General features: G+C 40.6%; 1 protein-coding gene across 1 annotated transcript in view; it reads left to right on the top strand.

The window, feature by feature from the left end:
• The window catches only part of snd1 (staphylococcal nuclease and tudor domain containing 1), a 952,477-nt gene that overhangs the window by 853,275 nt on the left and 73,544 nt on the right, over positions 1–25,658 (top strand). The window contains exons 20-21 of the mRNA XM_063072967.1: positions 14,810–14,879; positions 25,046–25,159. Of these exons, the coding sequence (XP_062929037.1) occupies positions 14,810–14,879; positions 25,046–25,159 (184 nt within the window). The remainder of the gene's footprint in view (positions 1–14,809; positions 14,880–25,045; positions 25,160–25,658) is intronic.

Raw genomic sequence — 25,658 nt, 5'->3', positions numbered from 1 at the left:
TATCCCCACCATCACTTCCGGCTATGACAACCTTAGGAACCAGCTGATATGTAGCAAATAGTATTTGCATCACAGAGCTGCCTAGCAATGACTGTGTACAGCATCATAGAACTAACCACTCTGCCCGTACTGTCACCATGTTTCTCACCATCAATGCCCTAGGAAGTTAGTTCAAAGTAAATTTATTATCAAACTACATACATGTCACCGTACATAACCCTGAGATTAATTTTCTTGTGGGCACACTCAATAAATCCAATAACAATAATAGAATCAATGAAAGACTGCACCAACAAGGCAGACAACCAGTGTGCAAAAGACAATAAACTGCAAATTCAAAAATAAAGAAAAAATAAAATAATATTTTTCAGGGCGACTCTCAAAGCTCATTGTGATTTTGTCCAGCTTTAAACCTGCTCTCTAATTTACTGAATTGGATGAATCAGAGTTCAAATCAGAGACAACCAAACAAGTTATATCTTGACATGCCTTTCTATGCATGGACGATTTAAAATTGTACACCCCTTCAACAGTAAAGCTAAAGCAATTAATTTAAATAGTAGAACTATTTTCTAAAGTATAAACATGACCCTTGGATTAGTTAAGTGCAGAACACTGAACATAAAGAAAAGTGTGATATAGCTAGTAGAAATTAAAACAGCACGATACTATACAGCCGATGGATGGATATGAAACATATAAGTATCTGGGATATCAACAGGTAAATAAAATAGATCACACTGCGATGAGGAGAAAGTTTGTGATAGAATTTACCGTAATGCTTGAGAAAATCTGCCAAACAGAGCTGAATAGTAAAAATATGACAAAGTCAATAAATGCTTTCACTATACCCATATTAACATATTCTTTTGGCATAATATCTGATCTGAAACCAATCTGGAAAAATTTACAAAGGAAAATAAGAACTGAAATGACAAATTTTATAAAACACTATGCACACTTGAATGCACTTAGATTATTATTATCTAGGACAGGAGGAGGAAGAGGAATAACAGACACAAAATATTTACCCAACAGTCAGATAAAACTAATAAGGATATATTTTCCTCAGTGAAAACGGGATTCAGCACTCTACTAAACATAAATAAAAGCACAACCCAGAAAAATGAAGAAATCATCACTACAGAAGAAAAAGTTAATGGAAGACGTGACCCTCCATGGAGGACATCCCCATGATCTGATAAGACTGGATCTCGACAAGGAAGCTTTGGATGCCTGCCTCAGAGTTGGAGACCTCTTCCCAGAAACAGAGGGGCTCCTTGTGGAAATACAGGACCAGGTGGTTAACACACAGAAAGATCAAAAATATATCATCAAAGAGTAACAAATTCAAGACAATCAATGCAGAAACTGCCAAGGGAACCCAGAAGCAGTGCAATGTATTTTGGGATCATTTTAACTCAATCTGATTACTTACACAGGCACAATCAAGTGGCAGAGATCATTAACCAAAAAACAAACAAGAAAAAATCTGCAGATGCTGGAAATCCAAGCAACACTCACAAAATGCTGGAAGAACTCATCAGGTCAGGCAGCATCTATAGAAAAAAGTACAGTTGATGCTTCAGGCTGAAACCCTTCAGCGGGATTGGGGAAAAAGGCTGAGGAGTAGGTTTAAAAGGTGGGGGAGGGAGAAGTGAAACCTGAAAGAGGAGGGATGAAGTAAAGAGCTGGGAAATTGGTGAAAGAGACAGCAAGCTATAGAAGAAAGAAAAGGGTGGAAGAGCACCAGAGGGAGGTGATGGGCAGGCAAAGAGATAAGGTGAGAGAGGGAAAAGGGGATAGGAAATCTCCTGGCATTTATCCTTGCAAGCAGAACAAGTGGTACACCTGCCCCTACACCTCCTCCTTTACTACCATTTAGAGCCCTAAACAGTCCTTCCAGGTGAGACGGCACTTCTCCTGTGAGTCTGTTGGGGTCATATACTGTGTCCAGTGCTCCCTGTGTGGCCTCCTGTATATTGGTGAGACCCCATGTAGATTGGGAAACCACTTCGCCAAGCACCTACGCTCCATCTGCCAGAAAAAGCGGACTCTCCCAGTGGCCACACATTTTAATTCCACTTCGTATTCCTGTTCCGGTATGTCTATCCATGGTTTCCTTCATTGTCGTGATGAGGCCACACTTGGGTTGGAGGAATAACACCTTATATTCTATTTGGGTAGCTTCCAACCTGATGGCATGAACATCGATTTCTCAAACTTCTGGGAATGACTCCACTCTCCCTCCCCATTTTCCATCCCCTCTTCCCTCTCTCACCTATCTCCTTGCCCACCCATCACCTACCTCCAGTGCTCCTCCCCCCTTTCCTTTCTTCCATGGCCTTCTGTCTCTTTCACCAATCAATCAACTTCCCAGCTCTTTACTTCATTCCTCCCCCTTCAGGTTTCACCTGTCACCTTGTGTTTCTCTTTGCCCCCCTCCCTTTTAAATCTACTCCTCAGCTTTACTTTCTTCAGTCCTGCTGAAGGGTTTCAGCCTGAAACATCAACTGCACTTTTTTCTATAGATGCCGAGTTCCTCCAGCATTTTGTGTGTGTTGCAATCATTATCCAAAGCCTTGCTTTAAATACAAATTCATAAAAGCCACCATACTTTACTATAAATACAAGCCTGATCCAGTTTTAGAGTCCTACAAAATATATTACGACTGATCCATTATTACTGATAAAACAATCCATAATAATTGTCCGGATATAATATTACAGGATAAACAAGCAAGAACAACTTACTTAATAGATATAGACATTCCAAACACACGTAACATACAGAAATCAATGTGAAAAACACCAGTGAAGCTGAGAAACTATGGAACATGAACAGGGCATACATTGTCCCAATAGTAATATCTACAACTGGTATCATTCCAAAGCTACTACACAATACTATTAAACATTTAGACCAACATAGTGATGTTTATGTAACTTTTACGCACGATGCCAAATACCACTAGAATAATCCTAAAATTCCTAGCGATTGAGAAATGAGTGTACTTGGCTGTGCTCATACCTCAGGTTTTACCAGCTTGAGCTGAGAATAAATGATAATCATAAATAAGCAATAAATATCAAGAACATGAGATGAAGAGGAATTTCAAGCTGCTGACCCTCTCCACCTCTGATTCTCTGATGAGGACTGGCTCATGGACCTCCCGATTTCCCCCTCCTGAAGTCAATCAGCTCCTTGGTTTTGATGGCATGAGAGGTTGTTGCTGTGGCACCACTCAGCCAGATTTTCAATGCTGATTCATCACCCCCTTTGATTCAGCCTATGACAGTGGTGTCATCAGCAAACTTAAATATGGTATTGGAGCTGTGCTCAGACTCACAGGCATAAGTGTAAAGCAAATAAAGCAGGGGGCTAAGCCTTGTGGTGATGGAAATTGTGGAGAACATTTTGCTGCTGATCTGAACTGACTGGGGTCTGTGAGGAAATCAAGGATCCATTTGTCGAGGAGGTATTGAGGCCAAGGGCTTGAAGCTTATTGATTGATTTTGAAGGGATGATAGTATTGAATGGTAAGCTGTAATTGATAAGGAGCATCCTGTTGTATGCATCTTCACTGTCCAGTGTTCTAGTGTTGATTGAAGAGCCAATGAGATTACATCTCCTGTGACCTGTTGTGATGGTAGGCAAATTGGAACAGATCCAATTCTCTTCTCAGGCAGGAGTTAATATTTTTCCTCGCCTCAAAGCACTTCATTACAGTGGATGTAGGTGCTACTGTACACTAGTCATTGAGGGAGGTTCCCATGTTCCTTTTAAGCTCTGGTATAATTGAAGCCTGCTTGTAGATGCTGAAGCGAGAGGTTAAGATATTGGTGTTGCTGCAGCCAGTTGATCATCTCTAGTCTTTAGTTCTTGGCCAGGTATCCTGTCTGGGCAGTATGCTTTCTGTGGGTTTACTCTCATGAAGGATGCTCTCACATTGGCCTCAAGGTCTGAAATCACAGGGTCACTGGAGGCTGTGGGAGTTCATGAAGATGCCTCCATGTTTTGATGGTCAAAGAGAGCATAAAAGCCATTGAGCCTATCTGGGAGCAAAAACTTGTCACCTATATCCTTTGATTTCAGTTTGTAGGAGGTGATTGTATTGAAGCCCTGCTGCAGCTTTTGAGCATCCTACGTTGATTCACTTTGTCTGGAATTGCAATGTCACCCGTGAGGTGGTTTCCGGAGATCATATCTAATCCTCTTGTAACTTTCTTTGTCGCTAGACTTGAATGCTTCTGATCTGGCCCTCAATGGATTGCGGACCTCATGGTTCATCCAAGGCTTCTGGTTGGGGAATACTCTGAATGATTTTGTGGGGACGCATTCATTTATGACCTTTTATAAAGTCAGTGTCAATGGTGGTGCATTTGTTTAGAACCACAGATGAGTCCTTGAATACCGCACTGTCCACTGACTCAAAGAAGTCCCATAGCTACTCCTCTGCCTCCAGTGACCACCTCTTAGTTGTCCTAAAATCTGGAGCCTTACTCTTTAGCCTCTGTATGTATACAGATAGGAGGACTGCCAAGTGATCAGACTTCCTGAATTGAAGTCTTGGCACGGAATGGTAGGCATTCCTTATCTTAGAATAGCAGTGGTCTAATGCAGTGGTCCCCAACCACTGGGCCGTGGACCAGTACTGGGCCGCGAGGAAACGATACGATTTGGCAATATGAAACGATATGAGTCAGCTGCACCTTTCCTCATTCCCTGTGACTCCCACTGTTGAACTTTAACGCACGCATTAGTGACCCAAGACGCAAATGACCCAAAACGTGCAAAGGAATGGGTCCGTGACCCATTTGTGAATGTTTCCGGTGAATCTTCCATGTCAGCGCGGGAAAAAGATCAACTCCTCAAGCTTGCAAATGACGGTGGGCTGAAAAATATGTTTGACATAACATCTCTGCTGACATTCTGGATCAAAGTCAAGGCTGAATATCCTGAGATAGCCATGAAAGCACTGAAAACATTGCTTCCATTTCCAACATCATATCGCTGTGAAGCGGAGTTTTCTGCAATGAATGCAGCAAAAACTAAATTGTGGAATAGACTGGACATAAGGAACCTCCTTCGAGTATCGACGTCCCCCATCACCCCTCGATGGCACCGTCTTGTTGCAGGGAAACAAGTCCAGGGCTCCCACTGATTCAGCGATATTGATGTGTTGCAATGATTTTATATGTTCATATGGGGAAAATATGCGCTGTGTGTTTAATATCCAAACATTACTTAAAATGTTATGATGCTATTGACTTATAAGTAACTTATAATTCAGTGGTCCCCAACCTCCGGGCCATGAAGAATGCAGCAGTACAGCAGTAGCCAGAACGCACCCAGCACATCTTTAAGAAACAAGCCAAAATAAGCAAGCTAATTAATTAGGTGCTGCCTGGCATGTAAATGTCGGCCCAGATCAGAGGCGATTGCGGGTTGCCCCCCCCCCCGCCCCAACCGGTTGGCTGGTCCACAAGAATATTGTCAACATTAAACCAGTCCGCGGTGCAGAAAAGGTTGGGGACCCCTGGTCTAATGTATTGGAACCTCAGGTGCTACAGGTTATATGCTGATAGTAATTAAGCAGGGATTTCTGAAATGTGCAGAGGGGGACTGTTTCTTGTTTGGTAACAGCATCATGTAGCATCTCAAAGGCCTGATTATAGTTGGCCAGTGATGGTATGTAAACTGCAGTCAGGACCGCAGAGGAGAACCATCTTGGTAAATAGAACGGTTACTAACAAGATGCTGGGTAGAGGGGGCCTCATCCCTCTGTATTGCACCCTTGTTTAGATTCAACACCTGCCTCTCCCACCTTGCTTCTGGCTGGGACGATGAAACATCGTCTGCTTAAAGGTGCCATACCTGCTTGTTTGAGAGTTAGCTCCACTGAGTCCTTCAAAAGATCATGAAATCTGTAGTTCATGTCGATTCAAAAGTACGTTGCTTAAAGGGGAACGACATGCTGCAGATTGCAGGGAGGTTAATTCGAGAGATATATTTAGAAGTATTGTACGTAGCCTGCAGAACATCGCTGTGGTTCACTGGCACATCTTGGAAGCAGCAAGCATTAGATGAAAATCTAATTATTAGTTAGTGGGTATTCTTTGGAAGTGTGTTACCTCCTGACACCCAAGAGTATAAAGCATAAATCAAAGTAATTATTGCATACTCTCCTCTTGCTTGGATGAGTAAACTTGCCAGCTGGAATACCATTCAAGATGAAGTAGCCTACTTGATTGGTACTGCATCAGCCACCCTAAACATTAATTCACCCCACCAGTGTATACTATCTATAAAGTATGCTGCAGATACTCACAATACTTCCCAATCAATAATCTCTACTACCAAGAGAGATGAGGGCAGTAGATACATGGAGGGGACCACCTGCAGGTTACCCTCCAAGTAGCACCGGACTTCAAAACCTATCACTGTACCTGACAATCCTCTGGGATTACTTTCATAGAAAGATTGCAGTGGTTCAAAAAGATGCTTCACCACCACCTTCCCGAAGGCAGTTAAAGCTGGTTAACAAATGCTGGACACATGAAGGATGACCAGATCTTGGAAAATGAGTAAATTAAATAAAAACTAATTAAAATTCAACCTAGAAAAGTGTGAGGTGATTCACTTTAGATGATCATATTCTGAAGGCAGAATAGAGAAATAAGCACAGGATCCTTAATAGTGTAGATTCTGCACTAGTCTATCCCTGTTGAATGGACTCAGCCAAATAAACACGGTCCTACTGTGCACTGCCATTGTGGGCTGACAGACCTCTAATGAGATTGCTAACGGGCCTTCTCGGTCACTGCCTATGATTGTGAATGCTAGCATCATGCGCTATGCAAAGTAAAAAAAAAACTATATTTATTTCTTTTAGTCACAATCTCTCGCGGAACCCCTAGTGACCTCTCTACGATCTTAATACTTTGCCTTATACATGGACTTCTTCATGTAGAAGAAAGACCAATAATTCTGTCGCACTTTTCAGGACCTGAGCTCCAAGCACTTTGGCTAAGCCAAGGGCCATGCATCTTTGGGGAAACCTTGGCAATAGTGCACTAAGCATAATAATTATTACTGATTCAGTATTTATTCTCTCCCCAATGAAGCTACATTCCAAGGTTACAAATTACCTACTGTAATAGCAATGTTGATGTTTTACATTTGAAATTGAATTCAGGGAGTTTGGCACATTTCTGAAACTGAGTTTGAAATGAATGCAAATTAAGACTTGTTTGGTCATTTACCATCAGTGTTTCCAAATTTTGATGCAGTTACTTTTAAAGATACTTGTATAGGAGATCAGGAACACACATCAAAGTTGCTGGTGAACGCAGCAGGCCAGGCAGCATCTCTAGGAAGAGGTACAGTCGACGTTTCAGGCCGAGACCCTTTGTCAGGACCGTCGACTGTACTCCTTCCTAGAGATGCTGCCTGACCTGCTGCGTTCACCAGCAACTTTGATGTGTGTTGCTTGAATTTCCAGCATCTGCAGTATTCCTGTTGTTTTAGAAGATCAGGATCTGGCTTTGCTATTTCCTTGCGGATATACCCAACATTTTCCTCGCACCCCTCCTGCCCACCCCCCACACTAGATTTACCTAGTTAACGGTAAGAACCGGAGTAAAAAGAATAATAAGCAACTGACCATAAACATTTCTGACACTATATATGCAATTGTCATGTCGGACAAATTACTGCACTGGACACGTTTAATGGCAGTTGTCTACGAGATTTAAAATGAACTGGGTCAAAAGCTTGATTGTCTTTAGTTTTTTTTCTGCAGTAACACTAAGTACACAGTTAGCCAACATGCAGTACACATGAAAAGGATTGACAACAAACAGGGCTAAACCCAGAAAGTTGTTGATATTTGTAAGTGTTTGGCTTTGCTTCAGGTTCAATATCTTTTTTAGTATCATTCCACTCCTCTGAAAGTCTTACAATTCTCTTGTAGAGACTGAGAAATTGATGTTTGTTTTGGCTCTTTTGTTGAGTGACAGCAAGTGTTAGAGTCATCATTTCAGTCCCAATCAGACTCAAGATACAACACGACTGTCTGACAGATACTGAATTACCCAGAGTGCCCTAATGTAATTCTGCAACATCTCACATGTGGGAATGGCATGAACAAGTTGCTGAATGTGTTTGGTTTCCACTATTCCCTAAGAATTTGTCCAGATTAAATCTGTTTCCCTCTTCTGCTATGGTAATCCTGCCATAGACTTGGTTCTTATTTTGCCACCTGAATTGTCAATTAAATAATATACATAAGTTTTGATTCCCAGTTTCTTCTGAATTACTGAGATATATTAATTCAGATGCTACCACTGAGCGTTGCAGCAGGCCAATTGTGGCTGCTGAGCAGTGATATACCAAGTGCTGGAGAATGAGTAGATACTGACTGAGTACACAGTGAAATGTAGAAGTGATGCTCCCCGTGGTCAGCGGCATACTAATGTGAAATGCTCACAATTTTCCTCAGTTTAATAAAATCCATACAGAAACGTATGCTGGCAGTTGTGGATTCAGTGTAATTGGATGCAATGAATTCAGTATCACTTTAAATTTTTTAAAGTGGAAGTGAATGCAAAATAAACCTGGTTTACAGTTAGCCTCTCAATTTTGAATCAGTATTTTGTATGGGACTTTGGCACCAGAAATTAAGGCATGGTTTCATTTGACTGTTCGTAGGGCATAGAACAGTACAGCACAGTACGGGTCTTTCAACCCATAATGTTGTGCCAACGTTTCAATCTGCTCCTCAGTCAATCTAGCTCTTCTTTCCTACACAGCCCACAGCCCATTTTTTTTCTTACATCCATATGCTGAACTGACAGTCATTTAAGCGTTCCTATTATATCAGCCTTTCCTAAAATCCTCATCCTCTCCTATCAACCTCTCTGTAAGACATAGGAGCAGAATTACACCATTCGTCCTATTGAGTACACTTCACCATTTCATCATGGATCCAATTCAACCCCATACACTTCCCTCTCAACATATTCCTTGAGGCCCCGACCAATCAGGAAACTATCATTTTCCACTTTGAATATACCCACTGACTTGGCATCCACCACAGTCTGAGGTAGAGCATTCCACAGATTACTCTCTGGCTAAAATAAAATCCTCCTTACTTCTGTACTAAAAGGCCACCCCTCAATTTTGAGGCTGTACCCTCAAGTTCTGGATACCCTCACCAGAGGAAACATCCTCTCCACCTCCACCTTATCTAGTTCTTTCAACATTCGGTAGATTTCAATGAGATCCCCATGCATTCTTTTACATTTCAGAATCAGAATCAGGTTTATTATCACCGGCATGTGATGTGAAATTTGTTAACTTAGCAGCAGCAGTTCAATGGAAGACATAATCTAGCAGAGAGAGAGAGAAAAAATAGTTATAAATAAAATAAACATAATAATAAATAAACAAGTAAATCAATTGTGTGTATTGAATAGATTTTTTTAAATGTGCAAAAACAGAAATACTGTATATTTTTTAAAAAGTGAGGTAGTGTCCAAAGCTTTAATGTCCATTTAGGAATCGGATGGCAGAGGGGAAGAAGCTGTCCTGAATCACTGAGTGTGTGCCTTCAGGCTTCTGTACCTCCTACCTGATGGTAACAGTGAGAAAAGGGCATGCCCTGGGTGCTGGAGGTCCTTAATAATGGACACTGCCTTTCTCTGAGACAGCTCCCTAAAGATGTCCTGGGTACTTTGTAGGCTAGTGCCCAAGATGGAGCTGACTAGATTTACAACCTTCTGCAGCTTCTTTCAGTCCAGTGCAGTAGCCCATCCATACCAGACAGTGATGCAGCTTGTCAGAATGCTCTCCATGGTACAACTGTAGAATTTTTTGAGTATATTTTTGACATGCCAAATCTCCTCAAACTTCTGATAAAGTATAGCCGCTGTCTTTCCTTTTTTATGACTACATTGATATGTTGGGACCAGGTTAAATCCTCAGAGATCTTGACACCAAGGAACTTGAAGCTGGTCACTCTCTCCACTTCTGATCCCTCTGTGAGGATTGGTATGTGTTCCTTCATCTTGCCCTTCCTGAAGTCCACAATCAGCTCTTTTGTCTTACTGACATTGAGTGCCAGGTTGTTGCTGCGGCAACATTCCACTAGTTGGCATATCTCACTCCTGTGCGCCCTCTTGTCACCACCTGAGATTCTACCAACAATGGTTGTATCATCAGCAAATTTGTAGATGGTATTTGAGCTATGCCTAGCCACTCAGTCATGTGTAGAGCAGTGGGCTAAGCACACACCCCTGAGGTGCACCAGTGCTGATAATCAGCAAGGAGGATATGTTATCACCAATCTGCACAGACTGTGGTTGTCTGGTTAGGAAGTCAAGGAGTATTGGCCCACAGCTGCCAGACACTCCTCATATGTTAACCGTTTCATTCCTGGAGTCATTCTCGTGAACCTCCTCTGGATTCTCTCCAATGACAATACATCTTTTCTGAGATAAGGGGCCTAAAACTGTTGACAGTACTCCAAGTGCAGCCTGACTAGTGTCTTATAAAGCTTCAGCGTTATCTCCTTGTTTTTATGTTCTATTCCTCTCGAAATGAATGCCAACATTGCATTTGCCTTCTTTACCATGGACTATGAATTAACCTTCTGGGAGACTTTTTGCACCGCTGAAAATGTTTGAATTTTCTCCTCATTTAGATAATAGTCCGCACTATTATTCCTTTCACCTCCTGCCTGTCAGCCATTCCTGTATCCATGCCAGTATCTTTCCTGTAACACCATAGGATTTTACCTTGTTAAGCAGCCTCATGTGAGGCACCCTATCAAATGCCTTCTGAAAATCTATGTAAATTGCATCCCCGCCTCTTCGTTGTTCACCCTGCTTGTTACTTCCTTGCTTTCAGAGAAAACATGCTGACTTTGACTTATTTTAGTATTACTCTCCAAGTACTCCGAAACTTCATTCTTAATAATGGACTCCAACACTTTCCCAACCATTGTGGTTCAGCTAACTGGTCTATAATTTCCTTTCTTTCGATTTCCTCCTTTCTTAAAGAGTGGAGTGACATTTGCAATTTTCCAGTCCTCCAGGACCATGTCAGAATCAAGTAATTGTTGAATGATCATGAACAGAGCTCTCCTATCATCCTCTGGCACCTCATTCACATGTTCCCAGTCCACCCCCCCCCCCCACCCTCTGTGCAAAGAACCCACCTCTGGCATTTTCTCCACTCACCCTAAATGATTGTCCCCTTGTATTTCGCCCTAGGAAAAAGGTGCTGCTGTCCACTATATTTATGCCTCACCTCTAGCAGAATCTGTTGATCCTTTAAGAAGACTCCTTGGAGCCAGGAAACTGGATGAAGTCAGTTACTTTCCACAGGAAATGGTGTTCAACCCCCAAATTCCTGAACAACTTCTGATTTTCTGCAAATACTTCTTTGGCAAGGTGCTTTGACATCAATATTACTAATGGATTTAACATGAGGAAAGAGGAGAAACATAGTTCACTTAAGCATTTATATGTGTGTTTAAAAACGCCAACACAAAAAGATCTGCAGACAGTCCTTCCAGGTGAGGCGACACTTCACCTGTGAGTCTGCTGGTGTGATACACTCTATCCGGTGCTCCCGGTGTGGCCTTCTATATATTGGTGAGACCCGACGCAGATTGGGAGACCGCTTCGCTGAACTCTTGCGTTCCGTCCGTCAGAGGAAGCAGGATCTCCCAGTGGCCCCACATTTTAATTCCGATTCCGATATGTCAATCCATGGCCTCCTCTACTGTCAAGATGAAGCCACACTCAGGTTGGAGGAACAACACCTTATCTTCCGTCTGGGTAGCCTTCAACCTGATGGCATGAACATTGACTTCTCTAACTTCCATTAATGCCCCTCCTCCCCTTCTTACCCCATCCCTTATTTATTTATTTATTCATTCATTCATTCTCTCTTTTCCTCTCACAATAACTCCTTGCCTGTTTTCCCTCTTCCTCTGGTGCTCTCCTCCCCCTTTCTTTCTTCCAAGGCCTTCTGTCCCATGATACTCCCCCCTTCTCCAGCCTTGTATCCCTTTTGCCAATCAACTTTGCAGCTCTTAGCTCCATCCCTCCCTCTCCTGTCTTCTCCTATCATTTCAGGTCTCCCCCTCCCCCTCCCACTTTCAAATCTCTTACTATCTCTGTTTTCCGTTAGTCCTGACGAAGGGTCTTGACCCGAAACGTCGACTGTACCTCTTCCTATGGATGCTCTCTGGCCTGCTGCGTTCCACCAGAATTTTGTGTGTATTATTTGTGTGTTTGTTGTCTTTTGCATCACTGCAAAGATACAAAGCATTGACTGCAGTGCCAACTACAATGCTTGCTTTAACTGCTTGATTGATCAAAAAGCCATTTGTTCAAAAAACACTTCTCAGCATTTTCTTCAAACTGGAAGATCATTATTAAGAAAACAAGTAATTGTCCTCAAAAATATAGTATTTTCATAGGTACAACTGCAGAAACCTCTATGAAGAACATTTGATGACTAACCACTCGAATAAAATTGGATAGCTTTACTATTACAGAGGAATATGGGAGAATTTCCATCTCAAAGTGGAATATCGTAGAGGTTCCAGCTCGTGATGCGGCATAAGAGTGTTTGCCCCTGAGATGGGCTGTGGGGCAGTGATCCTCCCGCAGGGCAGTTGCCTCCCTGGTGGTGCATGGGGGGGAATTTGACTCACTCAGTGTCAAGTTGAGTTACTTGCTCCTCTAGGTAGTGTGATAGGAAGTTTTCTCTTGGTATGGAATATGGGACAAGGACATGTCCAGAATAGAGAGGAGAGTGTCCTCTGCTAGAAGCAATGTGACACTTCTGCTCAGAAACAGCATTGAGTCCCGCACTGGACTTAAGAGAAATTTTCACCCAACTGCTGGAAAATTGAAATCTAGTCTTTTTAAGTCTTAGTTTTAGCTTTCATGCAGTTGTAAAAATCAAGCATTAGAGGCAGGGTTGCTTTGTTTATTGTTTTTTTTTTGCATAAATAAAAGGAGGAAATGGAAAAGCCAGGCTATTATTCAGAATAGCACAATTCATTGTTATGTAGGTGTGCTGTGCTGCTGTGAAGCCTGTGTCGACTGCATTGAAATAAGGATTCAGGATTCTGCCTATGACTAACATATGTGTAAATAACGAAATGATCTCAACATATAAATAATGCTCTCACAAATAGTACTTAGTTGTGTGCAGCTGAGCTGTACAGACTTGTAAGCTCCCAGTTTCGACCCAAATCTTCCTGAGTTAACTGAGGCAGTCATATCTTTGTGAATATCAGTAGAGGAAACAAGCTGAACTGACTTGCCTGAATCCTTAATCGCCATTATACACAGATGTCAATTGAGAACAAATAGCTTGTCTGCATTCGTTGCTGAGCCTCTCTTCTGAGAATTGAGAATTGAGAATTAGATTAAGGCATTGGAATTTAGCCAGTATTTCATGATGGTGGTACTGCACCACATATCTCACTGATCCTTAGTCTTTGCACAACATCTATACCAATAAGGAGGAACAAGCAATGAACAAAATTAGGTAAAATAGCATGAAAAAGAAATACCAGAACTCCTTCATGCAATCATTCCGTAGATGAGCATGGGTTCCCAACCTGGGGTCCATGGACTCCTTGCGTATTGGTAAGGGTCCATGGCTTTAAAAAGGTTGGGAACCCCTGATTACAATATAAAGAATTACTCATCATCCCTGCTGACAGACATACAACTGTAGATCTTTTTCTGTGTTAACTTGCTACATTGCTACAATTTGTAAGGTCCTACTTGTGACAGTGCCTTGCACAGTATAATTTCTTTGTGGTCAAGGGTGGGTGCAGAATAAGACTTGCCTATGAAATGGCAAGAAAAGTATTGGCAGTTGGCTCAGCAGATTTCTTCTGGAAGGACTGTTCTTTGAAAGATATTGAATATCAGAGACTGTTTATGATTAAAGATTGAAGATTAGCTTTATTTGTCACATGTACATCAAAGCATCAAAACATACGGAGAAATGTGTTGTTGGCATCAATGACCAATACAGTCCAAATAGATGCTGGGGGCAGCTTGCAGGTATTGCCATGTTTCCAGTGACATCATAGCGTGTCCACAACTTACTAACCTTTATTAATCCATGTATCTTTGGAATCTAGGGGGAAACCCATATAATCACAGGGAGAGCAAGACACATTCTGTACAGTTACATAGAGTGGCGGGAATTGAATCCCGATCACTGACGCTGTAAAATATATTGAGCTCAGATTCTAACATATCTTAGTATCCTGCAGACCTATTAAGTTCCCAAGTTTGTTAGCTTCTCTACTAAAAGGTGCCTTAAGTTTTTGCAACCTAATCCAGCATATCCATGCCCTGCCCCTGATATCAAACAATTGCTAACCCAACCAACATATCTGTCATTTGAAGTCCCTTCCTTTGTCTGTGGTGCAAGATGACAGACACAACTGTGAATCCCTGAGTCATCTCATTACATATGAATATTATGAAAATATAATTTCAGACAAGAAAAAATGTAAATTGGAAAGAGCTGCTGAGAAGCTTGGTTAATGGAAAATCGTAGCAACATTATAAAAGCAGCTTCATCAATGCCAGATAACATCATTTAAACAGTAACCACCCTTGTGTCTCCTGCACTTATGTCATGCATGTCAGCAGGGACTGAATGCAGAGGCCAGTTCACAGCAGCTAGCCTTGCTGTAAACTGTTCCCAGATCAACTAATTGTGCATCTCGCTAATCTTGCTGTTATGTTTTCAAAACAGGTACAGAGCCCGGGTGGAAAAGGTTGAATCACCTGCCAAAGTCCACATCTTCTACGTTGACTATGGCAATGTAAGTAGCTGAAGTCTGTTAGTGTTTTTGTTCAGCACTTTTCTGTTTACCATTTTATTTGAAGTCTCATCTTTCATTCACCCCACAAGCAGAAACAATTCCTCAACATCTGAGCTGACAAACCTTAAAAAATCTCAATCAGTGTGAAATGCTCACTGCAAGAAAAAATATCCAGAATAAATCACAAAAGAGAAAGGGGAAATAGAAATTCTCTTGATCCTGCTGCTGTTACTGGCTTTTTATTTCTTTTATAATGTAATGAGAATAATTGTAATATGATATTTAATGTCCATGTTGCATCTTCCATTATTGTTCCTTAACTTTAAATTTTAAATTCAATGTTTGCATTTTTCATCTGTGATTCTCTTAATAGGCACCGTTGAACTTAAAAGGATTTTCCTATCGATTGAATGTAGCCTTAACCCAGTCATATATAATACTGTGTTAGTCAGTCCCTTCCAAAGAGGCAAGAACACATTGCATTTCAGCAGCTTTTTGTAGAAAACTGATTGAATATTCATGTTCAGTCAGTGTATTTCACCGAGTTCAAATTATATGCAGTCTCTGCAGTTAGAAGCAACCATCTCTGGGAATAGCAAACATGTTAGCTCATTCCTTTTTTAAATTGCTTTAAGTAATTACTGGAACAAGCGTATTGTCTGCTAGAAACCTGACATTTACAGCACTCCCAGGAATTTTAGGCAGCACTGAGATTGTAAGGCGGGGAGGGGTGGTTCATCTTGCACTACGAGCATCATGTGGAATGTTTCTCCATGACAGTTTGTTTCCTCCTAATGATTTGACATGGAGAATGCCTATTTCCCCTTGCTCTTTCCATTGTTTTATAAGGGGAGATAAGTACCTCCATTCTATTTTGCACCAAGCAATACATTTTTGAGAAAATTGACTTGAAATTTCTAAACACAGTGAAATACTAAGAGCCTCATTTTAGCAGAAATCCATTTTTCTTCTTGACTTCTGTCACAAGTGACAAGTAGATATGACTTGCTAAGATTTTTAGTTATCATTGATCAGCCATAATATAAACAGCATACTCAGAAATAATTTAATGTTATACAGTGCTATTTCCTAAAGCTTTACACATGAAGAATTCAGATAATGTATGCTCTTTAGGTAAAATGGAACTGAAGGGCATGTTCTCATGGAAACAGGGCAGATGGAGAAGAGTTGACAGACAGCATTTGAACAAATAATGGCATCAACAATGTACTGGCATAAATATGCCAGTAGGGAGTCTAGGGAAATTTTTCCAGTGGCTGGACTTTAACCTAACATAAATGAGAACAGTCATGGCAGTTCGAGGATTGCCATCATTATCCCAGGACATCTGTGCTGCTGAATGATACGCATACAACTAAACTATATTCTGATGCCCTTGCAAGCTATAGCAGAGTCTTGACAATATTCAGTTTAGGATTGGCAAGTACAAGATAATTTTCATAACCTGGTAAGAATCAGATAATGATCCATCTCGAAGGAAAGCCTGGCCATTTTTCTTTTAATCAAAATCAGAATTCAGGTTTAATAACACTGGCATACAGTATGTGATGAAATGCATTGTTTTGTGGCAGCAGTACAAAGCTATACATAATAAAATAAACTATAAATTACAATGTATATATTTAAAAATTAAGTAAGTTGTGCAAAAGAAGGGAGAAAGAATAGTGAGGCAGTATTCATGGGTTCATTCAGATATCTGATGACGAAGGGGAAGAAGCTGTTCCTAAATCACTGATTGTGTGTCTTCAGGCTTCTGTACCACCTCCTTAATGGTAACAGTAGAAAGAGAGCATGTCCTGAGTGAAGAAAATTCTTAATGGTGGATGCAGCCTTCTTCAGGCATCGCCTTTTGAAGGTTTTGACAACTGACTGCAGTAACATCACAGCCTATTCATAACTTGAGCAGTACTGTGGGGGAATGGGGGAAGTGGTCACTATTTTACAAGCATCTATTAAATCAATATCATCAATATCATGTGTTATCCAGTAAGTGTAGACTAGAGTATATGCAATCTTTGATGAATGTCTCATGACCTGATCCTTTAAGTCCATCCATCATGTTACAAGGCTTAAATTAGAAATGAGATCAGATTCTAACTTGTAGACAGGTTTTCTTCAGCAGCAACAATCCTGAAAGATTTCACCTTTTCAGCATCAAATATATTGAGTGGTATATATTGAACATAAATAAGAAAGACCTGTCGACGGAGGCATTTCTTGGCAAAATTGTAAAAGTCCATTCTGTGATCACTTATCATGCAGCTAGAGCTCTGCTGTGGTTATACTCTTCGTGACCACAAAATGGACCATTATAATTTTGTCAAAAGTGCCTCTTTTGACAGGGCTTTCTTTCCTATAATCTCCACCACGGAATTGTTCAAGAATAGGTATCTGAGTAGCCAGGGCATCAAAGGTTATGGTGAGAAGGTGGGGGAGTGGGACTAAATGGGAGAATGGATCAGCTCATGATGGAATGGTGGAGCAGACTCGATGGGCGGAATGGCCGACTTCTGCTCCTTTGTCTTATGGTCTAAGAGTACTGCCTTGGGAACATAGAATCATCTTAATTTGAACCTCAGAATCAGAATCAGGTTTATTATCACTGGCATATGTTGTGAAATTTCTTAACTTTAGCAGCAGCAATTCAATGCAATACATAACATAGAAGAAATAATAATAAATAAGTAAACTTGTCGGCATTTCTGTCACTGTTGGAGTGCCTTCAGCTCAAGGACTGTAGCAGTTCAAATAGGTCCATCTCTACCATACCATGTGAACTAGAGATGACAACAAATAAGGCCTTACTGTTATCTCCAAAATTAATTTTTCACACAATGCCTGGGCAAAAAGAAAATAGCTCTGTCTCTGCACTTAATCTCTCATAAGCCAGCTTGAGTGAAGAAAGAAACCAAAAGTTATTCTCAGAGATCTGTATGCACAGTATATTGATTTTTCCCCCCTCTACCACTCTAAAACATTCAAAACCTTGCAGATGGCTTATAAATCTTTCCACATGATACACTAAACATGCAGCAACAGAGTTGTGACTTAGAGCTGATTGGAGCTGTGTCCTTTCACCAGCATAGAACCATAGAAACCACAGCACGGAAACAGGCCTTTTGGCCCTTCTTGGCTATGCCAAACCATTTTCTGCCTAGTCCCACTGACCTGCACACGGACCATATCCCTCCATACACCTCCCATCCACGTATCTGTCCAATTTATTCTTAAATGTTAAAAAAGAACCTGCATTTACCACCTCGTCTGGCAGCTCATTCCGTACTCCCACCACTCTCTGTGTGAAGAAGCCCCTCCTAATGTTCCCTTTAAACTTTTCCCCCCTCACCCTTAACCCATGTCCTCTGGTTTTTTTCTCCCCTTGCCTCAGTGGAAAAAGCCTGCTTGCATTCACTCTATCTATACCCATCATAATTTTATATACCTCTATCAAATCTCCCCTCATTCTCCTACACTCCAGGGAATAAAGTCCTAACCTATTCAACCTTTCTCTGTAACTGAGTTTCTCAAGTCCCGGCAACATCCTTGTAAACATTCTCTGCACTCTTTCAACCTTATTTATATCCTTCCGGTAATTTGGTGACCAAAACTGAATACAATACTCCAAATTCGGCCTCACCAATGCCTTATACAACCTCATCATAACGTTCCAGCTCTTATACTCAATACTTTGATTAATAAAGGCCAATGTACCAAACGCTCTCTTTACAACCCTATCTACCTGTGATGCTACTTTTAGGGAATTTTGTATCTGTATTCCCAGATCCCTCTGTTCCACTGCACTCCTCAGTGCCTTACCATTAACCCTGTATGTTCTACCTTAGTTTGTCCTTCCAATGTGCAATACCTCACACTTGTCTGTATTAAACTCCATCTGCCATTTTTCAGCCTATTTTTCCAGCTGGTCCAAGTCCCTCTGCAGGCTCTGAAAACCTTCCTCACTGTCTACTACACCTCCAATCTTTGTATCATCAGCAAATCTGTGATTTCGTCTTCCTCCTGTCATTTGTAGCTGATATGCACTTTCATTCTGAATGACTGTGCCTTTATGTTTCAATGTTGTCTCTAATTGTTTCCAAATTTGCTATTATTAGTCAAAGTCACAAGGATGATGAGGAAATGGCATGAAAATTGTAGAGAAACTATCAAGGAATTTTGTTGAAATATGCAATGTGGTAACAAATTATGGAGCCTTGCATCTTAAATATAGTTTTGTTAAATATAGAAATTCTGTATAAATATAGATTATCTTAAATATAGAATAGGCACAATGGGCTGGATAGCTATCTTCTGTGGTGTATACTGTAATAATTGTAATAACTTATTTATAGACCACTTTTCATACAAACCATGTAGGTCTAAGTGCTTTACAATGGGATAAATTGCAAACATAAAAATAATATAAGAATATCCTAAATAATAATACTTTAATATTTCCACAACCACAATAAATAGACCATATCAAGGTCTTGGGGAAGATTGCACAAGAACATTTGTTATAATTCTACTTGTGTATACTATTCCCCAACCATTGTGCAAATGCTAAAGTTGATGAAGAGATTTAATACATTTTGAACAGAGTTTAGGAAGCTCTCAGTTGTGTTCCTCTTCGAAGTATTGGAGCAAAGCTGATTCTCAAAGATCTGAAATTGTACAATTCTTTGCACTGATATTTTAGTCTATTGACAGGAAAAGGTGCCACTTAAAGAAAACCTATAGCAATAGTAGTGGAATAAATAAGAACTAAGCACACATGGTAAGTGTGGAATCCAGCTGATGCTGCAGAATAGAAACTGAGGACGGGCTGCACTTTTAGAGAAGCTACCTTTCAATTTGTGTTAAACTGAAACCTCTGAGATTTTCCTTTCACTTATGCCTCATAATTGCAAGAAGTAAAAAATATCAGAAAGATAGAGAAGTCAGAAATTATGCTGGCAACATTGAATCTGAAGCCCCAGTCCAGAACAGATATTTGGTCATTTGTGAAACCCTATGTGCAAAATAACTGCCACATTTTCCACATTAGAACATTAACACTTCACAAACTTTACTGTGTTTTGGGTTCATGGAAGTCACTATGTAAATACAAGCTACTGTTTGCTATCACTATCTATTCAGCCTGATTTGCTAGCTGGCACACCATTTTTACTGCAGCTGGCTCCAGACTCAGGTGCTAGGGATACCCAGGCATTTGATCCAGTTGCCATCTGTTCCACACGGCAAAGATTGAATGCTTTCAAGACTCTTGGCAGTAATCTCCTGCCCCATGCACTTAGTCCTCTGCCCAAAAAAAAATGGTTTTCTTAAGGCAAGCAATTAGTGATATGTCTTCAGGTTGCTCTGTAGCAGCTGTTGGGAGTCTTGCATCAGTGCCCGATGCACAGATTGCCTCTGCTCTGACAAATCTTCTCTACAGCTCTCAAGTGGATCCATGTTGCAGCAAAGGAAACCCTCTTCAGCTCTGGGGTCTCTGCACACAGCTTTCTGAATTTACGTCAAATGGAAGGGGCTGTCACTCATCCAGGTTCAGAAGTCGAAATGTGACTAGATGGAGTTCTTTTTAAGCTTACTCATTTCTGTTTTTTGTTAGTTTGAAGCTGGGCACCATGTGTTGAAGTGGCAGCCCACTTTTCTTTTATGTGATAAATTTAATGGGTCTTTAAATATATTTTGCTTATGGCATTTAAATGAGATTTGGGAGACAATTGAGTTCTTCCTCAGCCATGAATTGCTGTTAACCTGCTCCCATTCCTTGCAATAAGTGCTGGTTTCAACTTGTATCACTTGCCTTCATCAATTTGTATCTCACCTGCTGAGAAACTGAGAGAAGCAAAGCCAGGAATGGGCAAAGAATTAGATTGTAATTAGCAGTAATGCTGAATAATGTTTCCTTCATACTGACAGTCCATGAGAGGCTTTCTTTTAAACTGAATCTTTTTCCTAATTACTGTTTTGCTTACATGCTTACTAAGTTTGCATTTTGTTCACATTGTCCAAACATCTCTTAGCTTTTGAACATTGCTGAATTTCAGAAGGCACAATTTTGAGGCATGAAAATGAAAGGAAGTTGAGTGTGATACATCTTGGCCATTGATGTATCAAAAGCTTTAGGACCTGATTTTCTGTTGGTTCATGCTCTTTTTTTACGATCAAAGTTCAAAGTACAGAGAAAATTTACAAGGTTGGTGCCTGGTCTGGAGGACCTGAGTTATAAGGAAAGTTTTTGATAGCTTAGGACTGTATTCCTTGGAATACAGAAGATTGAGAGGAGATTTGATAGAGGTATACAAAATTATGAAGGGTTTAGACAGGGTAAATGTAAGCAGGCTTTTTCCACTGAGATTGGGTGAGACTACAATCAGAGGTCATGGGTTAAGGGCGAAAGGTGAAAAGTTTAAGGGGAAATGAGGAAAAGCGTCTTCACTCAGAGGATCTTGAGAGTGTGGAATGAACCACCGACACAAGTAGTGCTTGTGAGCTCAATTTCAACACTTAAGGGAAGTTTGGATAGGCACATAGATGGTAGGGTATGAAGGGCTATGGTCTGGTACAGGTTGATGGAAGTAAGCAGTTTAAATGTTTTCAGCATGTACTAGTTGGGCTGAGGGGCCTGTTTCTGTGCTGTACTTCTCCATGACTGTATGATTCATATTTATTATCAAAGCATGTATACATTATACAATCTTGAGATTTGTCTCCTTACAGGCAGCCATACACTTTCCATCCGTGCTGGGATAAGCGTCAAGCTAGAAACTCAGCCTCATAAAAAACAGCAAATGCTACAGAAATGGCAAAAAAAAAACGTTGCCTGAGGGTGTGAAAAGGAGCAACAGCAAAATATGACTTTCAAATCACTGAGCAGTCCCATTTGAGCTGGCCAGTAGCGTGACAGCAGCGGGGAAAAATCAGAGAGTGGGAATAGTGTACAAAAGGAATTAAGTGTCCGATAGGTGAAAGAAAAGCAAAGATTTTGATGAAGAAATCTTGATTTTGATAACCTAATTAGTAAATGCCATAGAGTTATTTCTGTTGTTAACTGGCAAATTAATCTGTCAGGTTTCAAGCACGATATAGTGTTTCAAAATAAAATGAAAGAAATGCAATTTCAAATTCTGGAGCAGTACAGGTGTCACTAACATCAGCATTAACTAAACTGCAAAGGAAGCACAAAGAGGAGAGCAGCATTTTGTTCAGGCAGTTGTGCAGACTGAAGCCACAGTGAATCACCAGATGGATCTCTTGGTAAATTGTTTTGCAGGAGAGCCCCTGCGGCGACAGCTCTGCCACATGCTCACCAGCTCGACAGCAAGTACTTCCAAGAGGTTTTTGAAAATGATTTGTAATGTCTTTCTAGCAAGGTGATTAATTATTATCAAAAACATTGCCCTTGATGAAAGCCCTGAGATACTTGAAGATATAATCTTCAGTAATTTTTTTTGTATTCTGTGATTAAATGTTGGGAGGGGGGAACGGAAGGAAGGAATACTTTAACGACCAGCAGAAAAAAATTTCAAGTGTACAATCTCCTCTCTATAGCAACAGCTTGAGGACCACCTTTCAGGATATTAACAAATTTTGCATTCATGTGGCCACAGAAGCTATAATTTGAAGTTCATGGTTTGAATTGCAGCTACCATGATTTTAGAGCAATGTACCTAAAAGACCCCTTCCATTTGTTAGACGTGGTGGTAAGGAACAGCCCTAATTGCTTCTGTTAATAGGGTAGAGGATTTTATTATTAATCCTGGAGTGTTATACAAACAATTATCATTAATTTTTCATTTTAAGTAAGCATTTTATAAGACAAACATCAATTAGTCTTATTTTAATAATCCAATATTAATTTGAATGTACATGAGTTGTTACTTCAACTTTGTTGTGTTTGTAAAATATGTACGTTTATGCATCTTACTGACTTCACTAACAGAATTTTAATGGACACTGACAGGAAACAAAATTAATCTCTGAAATGAATAAAAATGAAATGCCAAAAAACAGGAGTTCTAGCCTCAGATTTCTAATGATTAGATTAGTAGGTGGTATTCAAAGGCAATGTCTTTGATGCTGCAGAGACTGCAGGAGAGCTCATGGTATAGTTGCTGATCTCAGGAAGAGAGCGTCTGAACCTCAATCCTCCTTTCAATTTCCCAAAATTTGTGGTTTTGCAGAAACTGTCTTTGAACCACAAACGTCAGTTTTAATACAGAATTTAATCCAAAGGCAATCTCACTTCAAATAGTTTTCTGAAACTTCTTTGTTCGTTCTCTATTTGGGATACTTCTAATTTATTCAGTGGTTCTAACTAAGCTAAAAATCCTTTTAACGCTAACTCAGATTAAAATGTTCTAACAGTATCTTGATATTTGATCAGTGGTTGAATGCAGCCTGATTTCCGTTTCCTGATTATATCATTTATAACACCCTCTCCTCACTGACAATCGACACTGTAATGTAACGTTTAGCGCAACACTACTACAGCTTGGGAGCATCAGCGTTCAGTTCTAGCACTGTCTGTAAAGAGTGTCTGTACCTGCTCCCCATGGAATGTGAGAGTTTTTCCCAGGTGCTCTGATTTCCTCCCACAGTCCAAAGGCATATTGGGTCGGTTAATTGGTCATTGTAAATTGTACTATGACTAGGTTAGGGTTCAATTGGGGTTCATGGGGTTTAGAAAGATAGAAAACCAACAGCACAATACAGGCCCTTCGGCCCACAATGCTGTGCCAAGCATGTACTTACTTTAGAAATTACCTAGGGTTACCCATAGCCCTCTATTTTTCTAAGCTCCATGTACCTATCCACGAGTCTCTTAAGAGACCCTGCTGTATCTGCCTCCACCACCGTCACCGACAGCCCGTTCCACGCACTCACCTAATTCTACTCTCTCAACCCTAATGCGTGGGTTTGCTGCGGCAGTGCAGTTCAAAGGGCAAGAAGGGCCTAATCCACACTATCACTGAATAAAACAAACACAGGTGTACTTCAGAGTTGTGTGTTTAGCCCACTGCTCTATTCTGTATTCACTACTGTGTGGCTAAGCACGGCTCAAATGCCATTTATAAATTTGCAGATGACACCACAGTTATTGGTAAAATCTCAGATGGTAATGAGGACGCATACGAGAATGAGATAGGCCAACAGGTTGAGTGGTGTTGCAACAGCAACTTCACACTCAATATCAGCAAGAATAAGGAATTGATTGTGGACTTCAGAAAGGGGAAGTCAAGATTGCATGCACCAGTCAGTCCTCTTTGAGGGGCCAACATTTATATAGCACCTGGCCCTCTTGGAGGGCTTACACCATGATCCAGTTAAATACTCGCCCTTAAAGAGGAAAGATGATGGGAGGAGGGACGGAAGGTTTGGAGCATCTAGAAATATGTGTTTTATGATCTTAAAGGCATTACTGTTGAAAGACTGTTGATAAATAATACCTCAGTTACGTTTAAAAGTTGTTACAACATTTAAATGTATACACTACTCTTAAAACTGTTAAACGTTGTCTCGAATGGGCTTACAACCAACCTCCTTAATAAACTTCTCCCTGCCCAACATTAGACCAAATCATGTTTAAACATCATCCCAGAGTTGCTGACCTATATTGGCTCCATCCAAGAACAGATCTGCTTATGTAGAAAAGAAATATTTCCCCGTCCATACAGGCAAATCTATCTCTCAATTGGCCCTTTCTATGAGGTAAAAATCTCTTCGTTACCAAGGGGGAAATCTTTAGAATGCAGGAAGATAATGGATGATATGGCCAATCGGGCAGAAAAATGCCAAATAGCATTTAATCCAAAAGAGTACTGAGAACCCTCTGCGTATTCTGATTCTAGTTTCTTGTGCATCCTTGATTTCTCTCACAGTGTTATTGGTGGCTATAACTTTTTGCTGCTCAATCACAAAGCTATAGAACTTCCTCCTCAGAACTCTGTTTCTTCAATTCTCTTTTCAAGATACTGAGTAAAATCAACCTCATCGCCCAAATTTGCGTCCTAATGTGCATCCCAGTGTCAAATTTTGTCTAATAAAGCTCCTGTGAACACTATATTGAAGGTGCTATATAAACAAGCTGTTGTTGTATTCACTTCAGTGTGAAATGTGCTAATTGTTGTTCTTTCCTGCAGAGAGAGAATGTGGCATCTACACGTCTAGGTGTTTTGCCGCCTGCGTTCAGCACAAGGGTCCTGCCACCTCAGGCCACAGAATATTCATTTGCATATATTCAGGTGCCACAGGATGTAAGTAAAACTGCAAAAGAATAACTCTTTTCAACATGTACAAGATTTATATTTTCATATTTCATGATGTGTACATTTTACGATTGCTATAATCCCACGATAGAGGTGTAGAATAAATCACAGCCACCTTCTTCTTAAGCCCATCAGCTCTACTAGGACATAGGCCACCAACAGTAGCTTGCCAGAGTTCTCTGTTCTGGGCCAGTCCTTTAGTCTTTCAAGGTGTCTTTCGAAGATCCTTCCTCTCCCAAGGGGCCCTTGGAGCTTCTGTTGGCATTGCTGCAAAGCTGTATTTTTACAGGATGGGATCACTCACCCCATGCCCAACCCTCCTCCTTTCGCAGCTGGGTTTGGAGCTGTCCATGCAGAGTTAAATCCACAGCCTGACGTTACATAATAATTACTGGTTGATCTGTATAATTCATCAATGTTAGTACTGTTATTCTGTAAAGAATATAAATTTAAATATCCTTTAGTGTTGTAAAATAAGCTGGTTATC

Source organism: Mobula hypostoma, chromosome 20 (genome assembly GCF_963921235.1).
Source record: "Mobula hypostoma chromosome 20, sMobHyp1.1, whole genome shotgun sequence".
Classification (NCBI taxonomy): Eukaryota; Metazoa; Chordata; class Chondrichthyes; order Myliobatiformes; family Myliobatidae; genus Mobula; species Mobula hypostoma.
Note: the sequence above shows the minus strand (reverse complement) of the source record. Positions and strands in the feature narration are given on the sequence as shown.